Source organism: Scyliorhinus canicula, chromosome 15 (genome assembly GCF_902713615.1).
Source record: "Scyliorhinus canicula chromosome 15, sScyCan1.1, whole genome shotgun sequence".
Taxonomy (NCBI): domain Eukaryota; kingdom Metazoa; phylum Chordata; class Chondrichthyes; order Carcharhiniformes; family Scyliorhinidae; genus Scyliorhinus; species Scyliorhinus canicula.
Genome location: NC_052160.1, coordinates 112,280,033 through 112,292,153, shown reverse-complemented (window position 1 = coordinate 112,292,153; position 12,121 = coordinate 112,280,033). Strand labels below are relative to the sequence as shown.

Genomic DNA, 12,121 nt, shown 5'->3' with positions numbered 1-12,121 from the left:
CTGAAAAAGGTTTGTATTCAAGCTCTTAATATTGACGACTGTATTTCAGAAAAATTAAATAAGTGCCAAAGCAATGTGACTGGCTGTTGAACACATTTGCGTACTACTAGCCTGCGAAGTATCTCATCACCAGTGAGAACATGGAAAGTCTACTTTAATGTTTTATTGAAGCAATAATATGGTTTTCTACTGATTCTGCTTTGGGATCAACATTCAGCTGCTGCAGTGAATCACTATGAGCTAATTCCACCCACTGATGCTGTTTCAAAAATCTTAAAGTCAACAACACAATTTTTTCACCTCGTGACCTGTCGCCCTTCATCTGCGTGGCATTAAAATAAGAAAGAATGTCTTGCATTCATCTAATACGTTTCACGACCATAGGATATTCCAAAAGGACTTTACACTCAATCATGCATTTATTTTGAAGTTGTCACTGTTGTAATGGTAGGAAATATGATGCCAGTTTTAGCACAGCAAGATCCCACAAATGCTACTGAAAGGGTTAAAAATGATACAAACTAAAAATCACACAAGCTGCTAGCTGCTAAATGATCAAAGACAGAAAATTAGTATTGAGAAAACAGCTGTTTCAGCTGAGACTGTCGACAGATAACAGTCAAGGACGAAATTAGAGTGTTTTTTTTACACAATTCTCATACAAAGATTCAATTGACCGCTGTGCAGTTGTAGCTCATGTGTGTCCACTATAACAAGAAACAATGGGGAAGGGAGTTGATACATCACTGGTCAAAATATATTCTTATCATATCTATGTCTGGGAGTTATTAGATAAACAGAGAAAATGCAGGCTTGGTGATCTTGCTATTAAGTAGATGTGCCCAAAATTGCAATTGGGTGACTCCACTAATATATAAACATCGTATAAACTTAATTATTAGTTGTGAATGGATATGGATAATTTTGAAACAAATGTACACCTTTGATTGGTATATGCTAATTTATTGTAGCTAAACCTAAAAGTATAACTGCCTGGATCAGGGATCTCTATAATGCCACTAGCTGGAGTCCTGGAGATCCTGCTATAGCTCATACTAAAGGCCTTGTTCTAAAACTGCAAGAATCTCCATCTGGTCACTGGCAAATGAGAGAGTGAAGTACACTATAGCCAAATAGCTGCATTTTTTTTCTTCCGTAACAGCTACTATGATAATGACCAGGTAATCTGCGGTAGTGATGTTGTTCATGGGATAAATATTGACAACTCTCCTCTTTTTCAGAATAGTTCCATGGAATCCGATATGTCCACCTGATAGGACAGGTGGGGCCTGAATTGAAAATCTCATCTGAAAGACAGCACTTCTGAAAGTCCAACACCCAGTCACTACTCCATGGGAGTATCAACCTTGAGCAAGTCTCTGGACTGGAACTTTAACCCACAACCTTCTGATTCAGAGGGGGTTTTGATACCAATGAGCACAGTTGGCACAGTGCGTGATATGTCGTTATTTCTTCTTTCTATATTAAATGGCATATAGCTGTGTCACAGTATGTACAATTGCATAATGTTTTATGTTTAATTCTTTTTACTCTCTGATGCTATGCTTAAAAATTTCACAAATGGAATTTCTTTGTTTTTATTACAGGAATCTCATGAAGAGCATAAAGAATGGCTCTTTCAAAATAATAATTGTTGAACAAACTGAAAACACTTATGTTCTTGCATAGATTACTAAACATGTAATCGTACAACTCAAACTCCGAACAAATTCCGGGTAGTAAATAATGTACATATATGAACTCACGTCAATTGATAGTTCTTTCTCTATCAGTTTCCTAGTTGTTTTCTCACAGTAGGTGAGCATTGCCTCTCGATCATATGATCCTGTGGGATGCTTTTCTGTCTGATTTCTCTGTCTCAATCCAACAGCGACATTGGAATTTGGATCCAGGACATCCAACTCAATCTGCAGCTCTTGCATTTCCTCCGGGGAGAGATTTGCCAACAAATTATCAATATCTGGATCCTCGCTCACCTGCCTTTTGTACTCTTGTTTCCTAAATCGTGACATATTTGTATACTGTTATCCAAAAAAATAAATCGATAAGACAGTGAACTTGTATGCACCAGTTTAAAATCTTTTCCTGGAACAGCACTTTGCAGTTACAATGAAATTCAGTTATATCCAAAAAATAGGATCAATTTGGCAACTTTTGATAGCTTAACTATATCGTCCTTTAACTATCCGTAACAGCAGGTGATGAAGTGCCAAGCCAGAGTGTTGTGAATCCTTATACGATTCAGCAACCAAACATGAATTGAGAAGAATAATTGACGTGAGATTGCACCACTCAGAAGCTGCTTTGGGAATGCTAACTAGATGAACAGCCAGTCAGCAGTGGGAGGGGGAACTGACAGAGCCTAACAATTTAGGTTGTACGCTGAGGACATTCCATGGAATCCTAAGCAGTTGCACTACCAAATTTAGTAGAGCAGATTTAGCCTTGAAAGGAAATAGGAAGAAGAACAGCAAAACTGAGACATACTAAAAAATGCAGGAGTTGGCAGTCCTAAATGTTTAATTAATACTGTAAAAACTTTTAAAGGCAGAAGAACAAGAGGAAAATATCATTGTGCGATTAAAAATACTAAATTTGGGCACTGCACTCAGATGCAGCCCAGCTCTTAGGCACTGAACCAAAGCTTGTTTTAATTTTGGTTAAAAACAGTAACACATATAAAGGACAAATATAACATGCTGGTATTGAAGCTCCCCAGGATTCCCAATTAGATTGACATATGAACTATGGACTTGCTGATGGCATAATCTGGCAAGTATTTTAGTGAATAGGTAATCATTTTATTAGAGATACTTTGGAACACTGTTTACTATAACAAGCAGGAGCCAAGCTATAAGGAAATCAAGATAAGGTTGGGCAAACAGAAAAAAAATTATTATTGCATTTCTAAATCTATTGACTAATAAAACTTGTGCAATTGGTCCTTATGTGGACCCTTGTTAATTCAGAGGGAAAAGAATGACTGACCATCACATTTCTCATCTTCATCACCCACTTCATGCCAGAAGCCTAGCTTGCACTGACAATGACCTGGCTTCCTACCTCTGACATTTAAACCCCCCTCCATCCCAGATATTCTAGTGGGGTCTGGAGCAGAGGTTACTTGTTCCCTGCACTTAAATCAGAGAAACATTGCGATGCCTTTGCACCTATGGTGCTTCATTACAACTAAAATGCTATACCATGTAATTTCCAAGCCGAGAATGAGACTATAAATAGGTTAAAGGAGGCGCTAAAATCAAGCTGGAAAGATTTAGGTGAAAATGCATTGTAATATATATAGATTGATTATGGTGAGTCCGAGGTCTTGGAATAAACTAGGGTGTTATGCAAAGTAAATTGACCAGGGACAGTGAGATGTTAATACTGGGGCCATGCCTGGGACCTGCACAATGCAAAAACAAAAATTACTGGACAATCTCAGCAGGTCTGACAGCATCTGTGGAGAGAAAAGGGAGCTAACGTTTTGAGTCCTGATTACTCTTTGTCAAAGCTAGAGAACTGGAAATGGGGTCAGATTTATACTTTAGTGGGGGGGAGGGGGGGGGGGGGGGGGGAGTGATGGGGCTGGTTAGGGGCCAGTGATAGGTGGAGATAGTCAAAGATGTCGAGGACAGAAGATAAAAGGAATGTAAATGAGGGTGATTAAGGCTAAGAAAGGTGTTCATAGTGGCACAGTAAGAAGTCTTACAACACCAGGTTGAAGTCCAACAGTTTTATTTGGAATCACTAGCTCTCGGAGCACAGCTCCTTCAACAGGTCAGCTGCTCTCCGAAAGCTAGTGATTCCAAATAAACCTGTTGGACTTTAACCTGCGTTGTTGTAAGATTTCTTACTGTGCCCACTCCAGTCCAACGCCGGCATCTTCACATCATAGGGGCACACAAAGAGATTAAATGTGTGAATGGCAGAACAAAGGTGAGCCGTGTGTTAAGAGCAACTTGGGAACAATTGGCCCAAGTGGAATTGGGGGGGGGGGGGGGGGGGGGGGGGGGGGGGGGGGGGAACAAAAGGTGAGGGAAGAAAAGATCAATGGAAGATATGTAAATAAAAATAAATTGATAGAAATAAAAATGGGGTGAAGGTGGAGGAGAGAGTTCACAGTCTGAAGTTGTTGAACTCATTGTTAAGTCCGGAAGGCTGTTACATGCCTAATCAGAAGATGAGATGCTATTCCTCCAGTTTGCGCTACGCTTCACTGGAACATTGCAGCAGGCCAAGGATGGACTTGCGAACGTGAGAGCAGGACGGTGAGTGAAGTGGCAAGTCCTGCTTGCAGACGGACCGGAGGTATTGTGCAAAGCAGCCACCCAGTCTGTACTTATTCTCTCCAATGTAGAATAGACAGCATTGGGAGAAGCGAATGTAGTAGGCCAGATTGAAGGAGCTACACGTGAAGTGCTGCCTCACTTAAAAAGAGTGTTTGGGACCTGAGATCGTGAGGAGGGAGGAGGTGAAGGGGCTGGTGATACACTTCTGCGATTGAATGGGAAGGTGCCGGGGAAGAGGGTGAGGTGTTGGGGGTGATGGAGGAATGGGCCAGGGTATCCTGGAGGGAATGGTCCCTGCAAAATGCTGACAGGGGGAGTGAAGGCAAAATATGTTTGGTGGTGGAATCACGCTGGAGTTGGCAGAACTGGCGGAGGATGATTCTTTGAAAGTGGAGGCTGTTGGGGAGAAAATTAAGGACAAGGGAGATCCTATCCTGGTTCTGGGAGTGAGGAGAAGGGTGAGGTCAGAGGTGCGGGAGATAGGTTGGACACGGTTTAAAGCCCTGTCGACCACATGTCAGCAGTACTATTTTGGAAAGTGGCATCATCAGAACAGATGCGATGGAGGCGAAGGAACTGGGCGAATGGAATGGAGTCCTTACAGAATGTGGGGTGTGAAGAGCTGTCGTTGAGATAGCTGTGGGAGTCGGTAGGTTTGTAATGCATATTAGTGGACTATCTATCCCCAGATATTGGAATAGAAAGGTCAAGGAATGGAAGGGAAATTTCAGAGATGGACCATGTGAAGATGATAGAGGGGTGGAAATTAGAAGCAAAATAAATAAATGTTTACAGGTCCAGACGGGTACAGCCCCACCACTCTAACCCCCCCCCCCCCCGACCCCCCCCCCCCCCCCCGACCCCAACACTACAATATAAATCTGACCCAATTTCCAGTTCTCTCTCCAGCTTTGACAAAGAGTCACCCAGACTCGAAACGTTAGCTCCCTTTTCTCCCCACAGATGCTGTCAAACCTGCTGAGATTGTCCAGTATTGCTTCAGATTCCAGTATCCGCAGTAATTTGCTTTTACTGCTTTCATTTAATGGGCGGCATTTTCCATTCTGGAGACTAGATGGGCTGGTTTAGCACAGTGGGCTAAATAGCTGGCTTGTAAAGCAGCTGAAGGCCAGCAGCACGTACGGGTTCAATTCCCGTACCAGCCTCCCCAAACAGGTGCCGGAATGTGGCGACTAGGGGCTTTTCACAGTAAGTTCATTTGAAGCCTACTTGTGACAATAAGCGATTTTCATTTCATTCATTTCATGAGGAGCTCAGCCAAAAGAAGCCGCCTGTCCTGTCCCCACATAGAAAATAGAAGCAGGAGGAGGCCATTTGGCCCTTTGAGCCTGCTCCATCATTCATTATGATCATGTTTGATCATCAAGTTCAATATCCTGATCCCACCTTCCCCCCATATCCTTGATCCCTTTAGCCCTAAAAACTGTATCTAATTCCTTCTTGAAATTACACAACGTTTTGGCCTCAAATACTTTCTCTGGTGGCGGATTCCACAGATTCACCATTCTCTGGGTGAAGATATTTCTCCCTACCTCAGTCCTAAAAGGGTTATCCCTTATCCTCAATCTATGACCCCCTAGTTCTGGACTCCCCTACTGTCGGGTTTGAGGTCCTGGAGCCATATTTAAATGGTACCCAGACAAACATTCACTCAATATAGGCCAAGAGCTCTGCATTACTCCCTCAGAGTACGTGGCTGCAACTCATACTAGAGAAGCTGGCAGATGTGAGCAACCACATCCTGGGACGGACGAGAGTGCTTCCAGCATAACCTTTTGCTCATTTCAAAATTAGAGCACCGCTGATGATACACCCATGGTCGAGTCAATTCTTATTGTTGCAACTATCCATGTTTCACAGAATCGCAGAAAATTACAATGCAGAAGAAGCCCTTTGGTCCATTAAGTCTGCACCGACACATGAATAATACCTGACCTACCTACCTACCTCATCCCATTTTCCAGCACCTGGCCCATAGCCTTGAATGTTATGACTTGCCAAGGGCTCAGCCAGGTACTTTTTAAAGAATGTAAGGCACCCCCCCTCTACCGCCCTCCCAGGAAACGCATTCCAGACCGTCACCATCCTCTGGGTAAAAAGGTTTCTCCTCAAACCCCCTCTAAACCTCCTGCCTCTCACCTTGAACATGTGTCCCCCTCCTGACTGACCCTTCAACTAAGCTGAAGCTCCCTATTCACCCTGTCTGTGTCCCTCATAATCTTGTACACCTCGATCAGGTCCCCCTCAAGCTCTTCTGCTCCACTGAAAACAACCCTAACCTATTCAACCTCTCTTCATAACTTAAATGTTCCAACTCAGCAGCATCCTGGTGAATCTCATCTGCACCCCCTCCAGTGCAATTACATCTTTCCTATACTATGGCAAACAGAACTGCACACTGTACTCCAGCTGTGGCCTCACCAAAGTTCCAATCAGCTCCAACATGACCTCCCTGCTTTTATAATCTATGCCTCGATTGATTAAAGGCAAGTACCCCATATGCCTTTTTTACTACCCTATTAACCTGCCCTTCCACCTTCAGAGATCCATGGACAAACATGCCAAGGTCCTTTTGTTCCTTGGAACTTCCCTGTATCATGCCATTTATTGAATACCTCCATGTCAAATGATTCCTTCCAAAGTGTATCGCCTCAGACGTTTCAGGGTTAAATTCCACCTGCTACTTCTCTGTCCATTTGACCATCCTGTAACCCAAGACACCCAATCTCACTGTTGGCTAACCTCTGTGTAATTCGTAAACTTGCTGATCTTAACCCCACATAGTCATCTATATCGTTTATATAAATGACAAATAATAAGGGGATCCACTGGATACTGGCTTCCAGCCACTCAAGCAGCCGCTGTCATCACCTTCTGTCTCTTAGAATTAAGCCCATTTTAAATCCACCGTATCAAATTTCCCTGTATACCATGTGCATTTGCCTTCTTTATAAGTCTCCCATGTGAGACCTTATCAAAGGCTTTGCTGAATTCCATATAAACATCTACTACACTATCCTCATCTGCACATCTGGACACCTCCTCAAAAAATTCAATCAAATTTGTTCAGCATGACGTCCCTCTGATGAAGCCATGCTGACTGTCCCTAATCAAACCTTGCCTCTCCAAATGGAGGTAGAATTTCTCCTTCAGAATTTCCCCCAATAGTTTCCCTACCACTGACATGGAATTCACTGGTCTGTAGTTCCCTGCTTATCTCTACAAATCTTCTTAAATAGTGGAACCACACTAGTTGTTCTCCAGTTCTCCGGCACCTCCTCGTGGACTGAGAGGAATTAAAAATTTGAGTCAGAGCCCGTGCAATCTCCCCCCTCACGTCCCACAGTAGTCTGGGACACAATTCATCCAGACCTGTCCATTTTTAAGCCTCTCAACACCTCCAACACCTTGTCACTCCCTATGTCAATTTGTTCAAGAACATCACAGTCTCTGTCTCTGAGTTTCATACCTACATCGTGTAGCCAGCATCTTGCTCTTAAAGAGGCCCTGTTGCCATTTGCTGCTCTGGCCCTTGCTCCTCATGGCCCTGTGCCAATTGATGGTGGACTCTCCATCTCCTCACCTGGATCAGAGTCATCACCAAGGCAAGATTGCCTGCAGCCTGCATTATCGATGACTCAGTGGATGTGTGAATGAATTGAAGTGATACACTAAGTGAACATGGTCATTATAGGTTCCCCTCCATCTCAAAGACAGCAAGAAAGTGCTCATCCCTTCAGCTGGCCTCATCTAGACATTGCATTCCACCCACTCCTTCCAGGTAAAAGATATTCTGAAGAACCAAATATGGATGTTTCTCCCATTCATACATGCATGCATATGAAGACATTGGGCGGGATTCTCTGATCCTGCGGCTAAGTGTTGACGCCGTCGTAACCGTCGTCACGTTTTACAACGGCAACAACAGGGCCCCAGGAGCCGCAATTCTGAGCCCTTCAGTAGGCCAGCACAGCACTGGGCCAATCCATGCCACTCCAGCTGCCGATACCGGCGTCAAATGTGCACCGCGGGTCTGCGCATGCGCCATTGCGCGCATACACGGTGGCTTCCTTCTCCGCGCTGGCCCCGATGCAACATGGCGTAAGACTACAGGGGCCGGCGTGGAGCAAGAGGCCCCCAGCCTGAGAGGCCAGCCCTCTGATCGTTAGGCCCCAATGGCCAGGCCACAGCAGAGGCCTTCCCCGGGGTCGGACTCTCCCTCCCCCCCACCAGGCCGACCCCAAAAGGATGCACGGCGAGGTCCCGCTGGGTAAGACTACACATGGACGGAGCCGGCGATACTCTGATATTTTTTGTGGCCACTCGGCCCATCCCGGGCGGAGAATCGCCTGGTGGGCTGCGTAGAGTGGCCCCCGACCGGCACGGCGCCAACCGCGCCGGCACAAATGGTGCCGATTCTCCGCTCTCCGGAGAATCAGCGGACTGGTGTCGGGGCAGCGTCGCATGATTCGCGCCCGGCCCGGCGATTCTCCGGCCCAGTGTGGGCTGAGAAAATCCCACCCAATGGTCTTTCGCCAGGATAATGAGAGCCATGTACAGGAAGCTCACACAGACACTTATCCATTTGCCTTCACTACCTTTGAGATGCTCTTGAGAGACCATTGTCTTGGAGACACAGTAGGTTAACCACATGATCCTTTGTCAGCCATGACCATTCATCCAGGAGGATGGAGGTTTGGAGTCGCAAATTGACTGCCTCCCTCCCTCCATCCCTGCCTCTCACTGTAGCTGATGAAAAACGGCACACAATAAAAGGCACTTAATGTTATGAAACCCGTGAGCCGGGAACAAACATGTTGCAATGTGTGCTTCACCATAGAGTGGAGAACACAACTGAGCACCTTTGACATCCAGTTGACATGTAATTATTAGGGTGTCTCCTTAGTCGGTCAGTTGTCCTGATCTTGAACTGCACCGGCCCAAAAAGGCCCTCCCCCCACTTTGAGGAGGATCTGTACACTTTCATGTGTACAGATTCACATGGACATGTGTTGTCAAATACAGCCTAGAGAAAATGGTGCACATAATATTTCTGACACGCTCTACCACCTTCTACCCTCTCCCTGGCATCTAGCAACTTCCCCTGTCACCATTGACCTTCCTAATATCACCACTCCTCTCCCTCTGTCACCCTTGAACCTCCCTCCATTATCCTGAACCCTTGGGGCAGCACGGTAGCATTGTGGATAGCACAATCGCTTCACAGCGCCAGGGCCCCAGGTTCGATTCCGGCTTGGGTCACTGTCTGTGCAGAGTCTGCACATCCTCCCCGTGTGTGCGTGGGTTTCCTCCGGGTGCTCCGGTTTCCTCCCACAGTCCAAAGATGTGCAGGTTAGGTGGATTGGCCATGATAAATTGCCCTTAGTGTCCAAAATTGCCCTTAGTGTTGGGTGGGGTTACTGAGTTATGGGGATAGGGTGGAGGTGTTGACCTTGGGTAGGGGGTAGGGTGCTCTTTCCAAGAGCCGGTGCAGACTCGATGGGCTGAATGGCCTCCTTCTGCACTGTAAATTCTATGTCTATGTAAAATTCTATGTCTACCATCCACTTCCAAATGCCTTTCCTCCACTCAGAGCCAAAACCCATTGCCGTACCCATGCCCACCCTGACCCTACTCGCTCCCATTATCCGAGCCATCCGTCTCATGCTCCTCACTGGCCCATCTGAAGATACCTTCACCTACCAGACTTTCACCTGGACCTGTCACCCTACTGCATCCCACTACCCCCTCCGATGGTAACTCCTATCACCAGTACGTTAAGTTCTTCCCCCAGGATCCCACTGTCAACATCACAGATCCTACACTTAAGATTCTCCCACCATTGGCCAGACACACCACACATCCCCTTCCACAGACACCCACCTACCCCCATTCTCTGGACACTCTCCCCATCCGTCCTCCATTCACCTGCCTCCCCTGTCCAACCTTGGCTCAGCTTGTGACACAAGGGTCGAAAATCTGGCAGCACCGTTTTAATGGTAGGTGAAAGTAACATCCGCATATTTGAAGAGGAACTCAAGCTCGCCAGATGCCCACCATTTATACACAGTCAGGAAACAAACCATTCTAATATCCCACTGGCATTGCACTTGATTTGGAGTGGGCATGTAATCGTATCGAGTTGGCCTTTTAATGAACATTCATGAAATGCAAATGAACGCACATGTGAATCCCTGAACCAGATCAGTGGGAAACTTGCCTTCAACTCACCATCAAAGTCAAGAGCACAAAATTCCGAACTAATTTCCCACTGGTGGGAAACTAACCTTTTCCATCATGCCAAATTTTGTGCCCCTACCCACTATGATTCTCGCCGCTGGCAAGAATGGAAAATTCCACCCAAGGTCTTTTGACCTGCTGGCAGTGGAGCATTGATGGGCTGCTCGAGATCAAGTATGAATAGCTGTGGCATGCGGGCACACTATCTCTCCATTGGTACCTAGAATCTCCATGTCCTCTGCTAATAGAATTATGCAGAATCTACAAAATAAAGTCATTCACCCCAACTGTGCTGGTGTCTATAACCACACAAGGCTCTTCTATTCTTTTCTTCCTCATGTATTTAGCTAGCTGCCCCGCAAACAAATGTGCGTTACTAACCCAAACTACTGCAGTGGTGAGTTCCGCATCTCATCACTCCTTGGATGCTAAAGTTTCTCCTGAATGCCCAGTTGAATTTATTGGCAACCGTCTTCTATTTATGACCCAGAGTTTTGGACTCCCCTCCCATGAGTGGAAAATATTTATTTACATGTAACCAATCAGAAGTCTTTATCATTTTAAAGAGCTCCACTGGATCACTTTCCTATCTTTTCAAGAGGTATATGTCTCTGTTTGTTCAGTTTTTTCTTATATGTATATCCTCCCAGTTCTGTTATCATGTGAATTGTTTTTGCACCTTCTTCACTGCCTCTATATCCTTTTATAATGTGAAGACCAGAACTGTGTGCAGTTAGTGGAAGATTAAAATAGTTTCTCTGTTTTTTATTGTATCCCTTTAGTAATGAACCCCAGGGCTTTACTTGCTTTTTAAAACTACCTTATTAACCTGTGTTGCTACTTTTAGTGATTTGCATATATGTTCTCTTTGCTCCATCCCACTTAGAGACTTATTATTCAAATAGCATGTGGCCTTCTTATTCCTCTTACCAAAAGAAACACCTTGTATACATTTCCAAATCATACACCCATTTTGCAAGTTTCTTCACATCTTCTTCTATTTTGTCACAATCTTCTTCATCATTATCACCGCCAATTGGTGTCACTCACAAATTTTGAAATTCTACTTCCGATTCCAGAAACCAAACCAGGGGCGAAATTCTCCGACCCCACGCAGGGTCGGAGAATTGGCGGGAAGCGGCGTTATTTCCGCTCCCGCAGGTTTTCGAATTCTCCCGCCGGTAAAAAACCGGCGTTGTGCAAATCCCGCCGGCAGCCTGTGAAAACAGCTGGCGCCGGCGGGATTTCATTTTTTTTGCACTGACCTTAAATCTCCGGCCCGGATGGGCCGAAGTCCCGCCGACGTGGCCACGGGTCACGTCGGCGAAAATCACAGTTGATTTAAAACGGCGTCAACCATTGATGATGGTTGACGCCGTTCAGTGTCGGGGGTGGGTTGCGGCATCGGGGGGGGGTGGGTTGCGGCATCGGGGGGGGTGGGTTGCGGCATCGGGGGGGGGGGGGTGGGTTGCGGCATCGGGGGGGGTGGGTTGCGGCATCGGGGGGGGTGGGTTGCGGCATCGGGGGGGTGGGTTGCGGCATCGGGG

General features: G+C 45.8%; 1 protein-coding gene across 1 annotated transcript in view; it reads right to left on the bottom strand.

Moving 5' to 3' along the window:
• LOC119978691 (leiomodin-1-like) overlaps window positions 1-2,255 on the bottom strand; it is a 43,103-nt gene extending 40,848 nt beyond the window's left edge. The window contains exon 1 of the mRNA XM_038820489.1: window positions 1,767-2,255. Within this exon, the coding sequence (XP_038676417.1) occupies window positions 1,767-2,033 (267 nt within the window). The 5' untranslated portion in view covers window positions 2,034-2,255. The remainder of the gene's footprint in view (window positions 1-1,766) is intronic.
• Window positions 2,256-12,121: the final 9,866 nt, after the last annotated feature.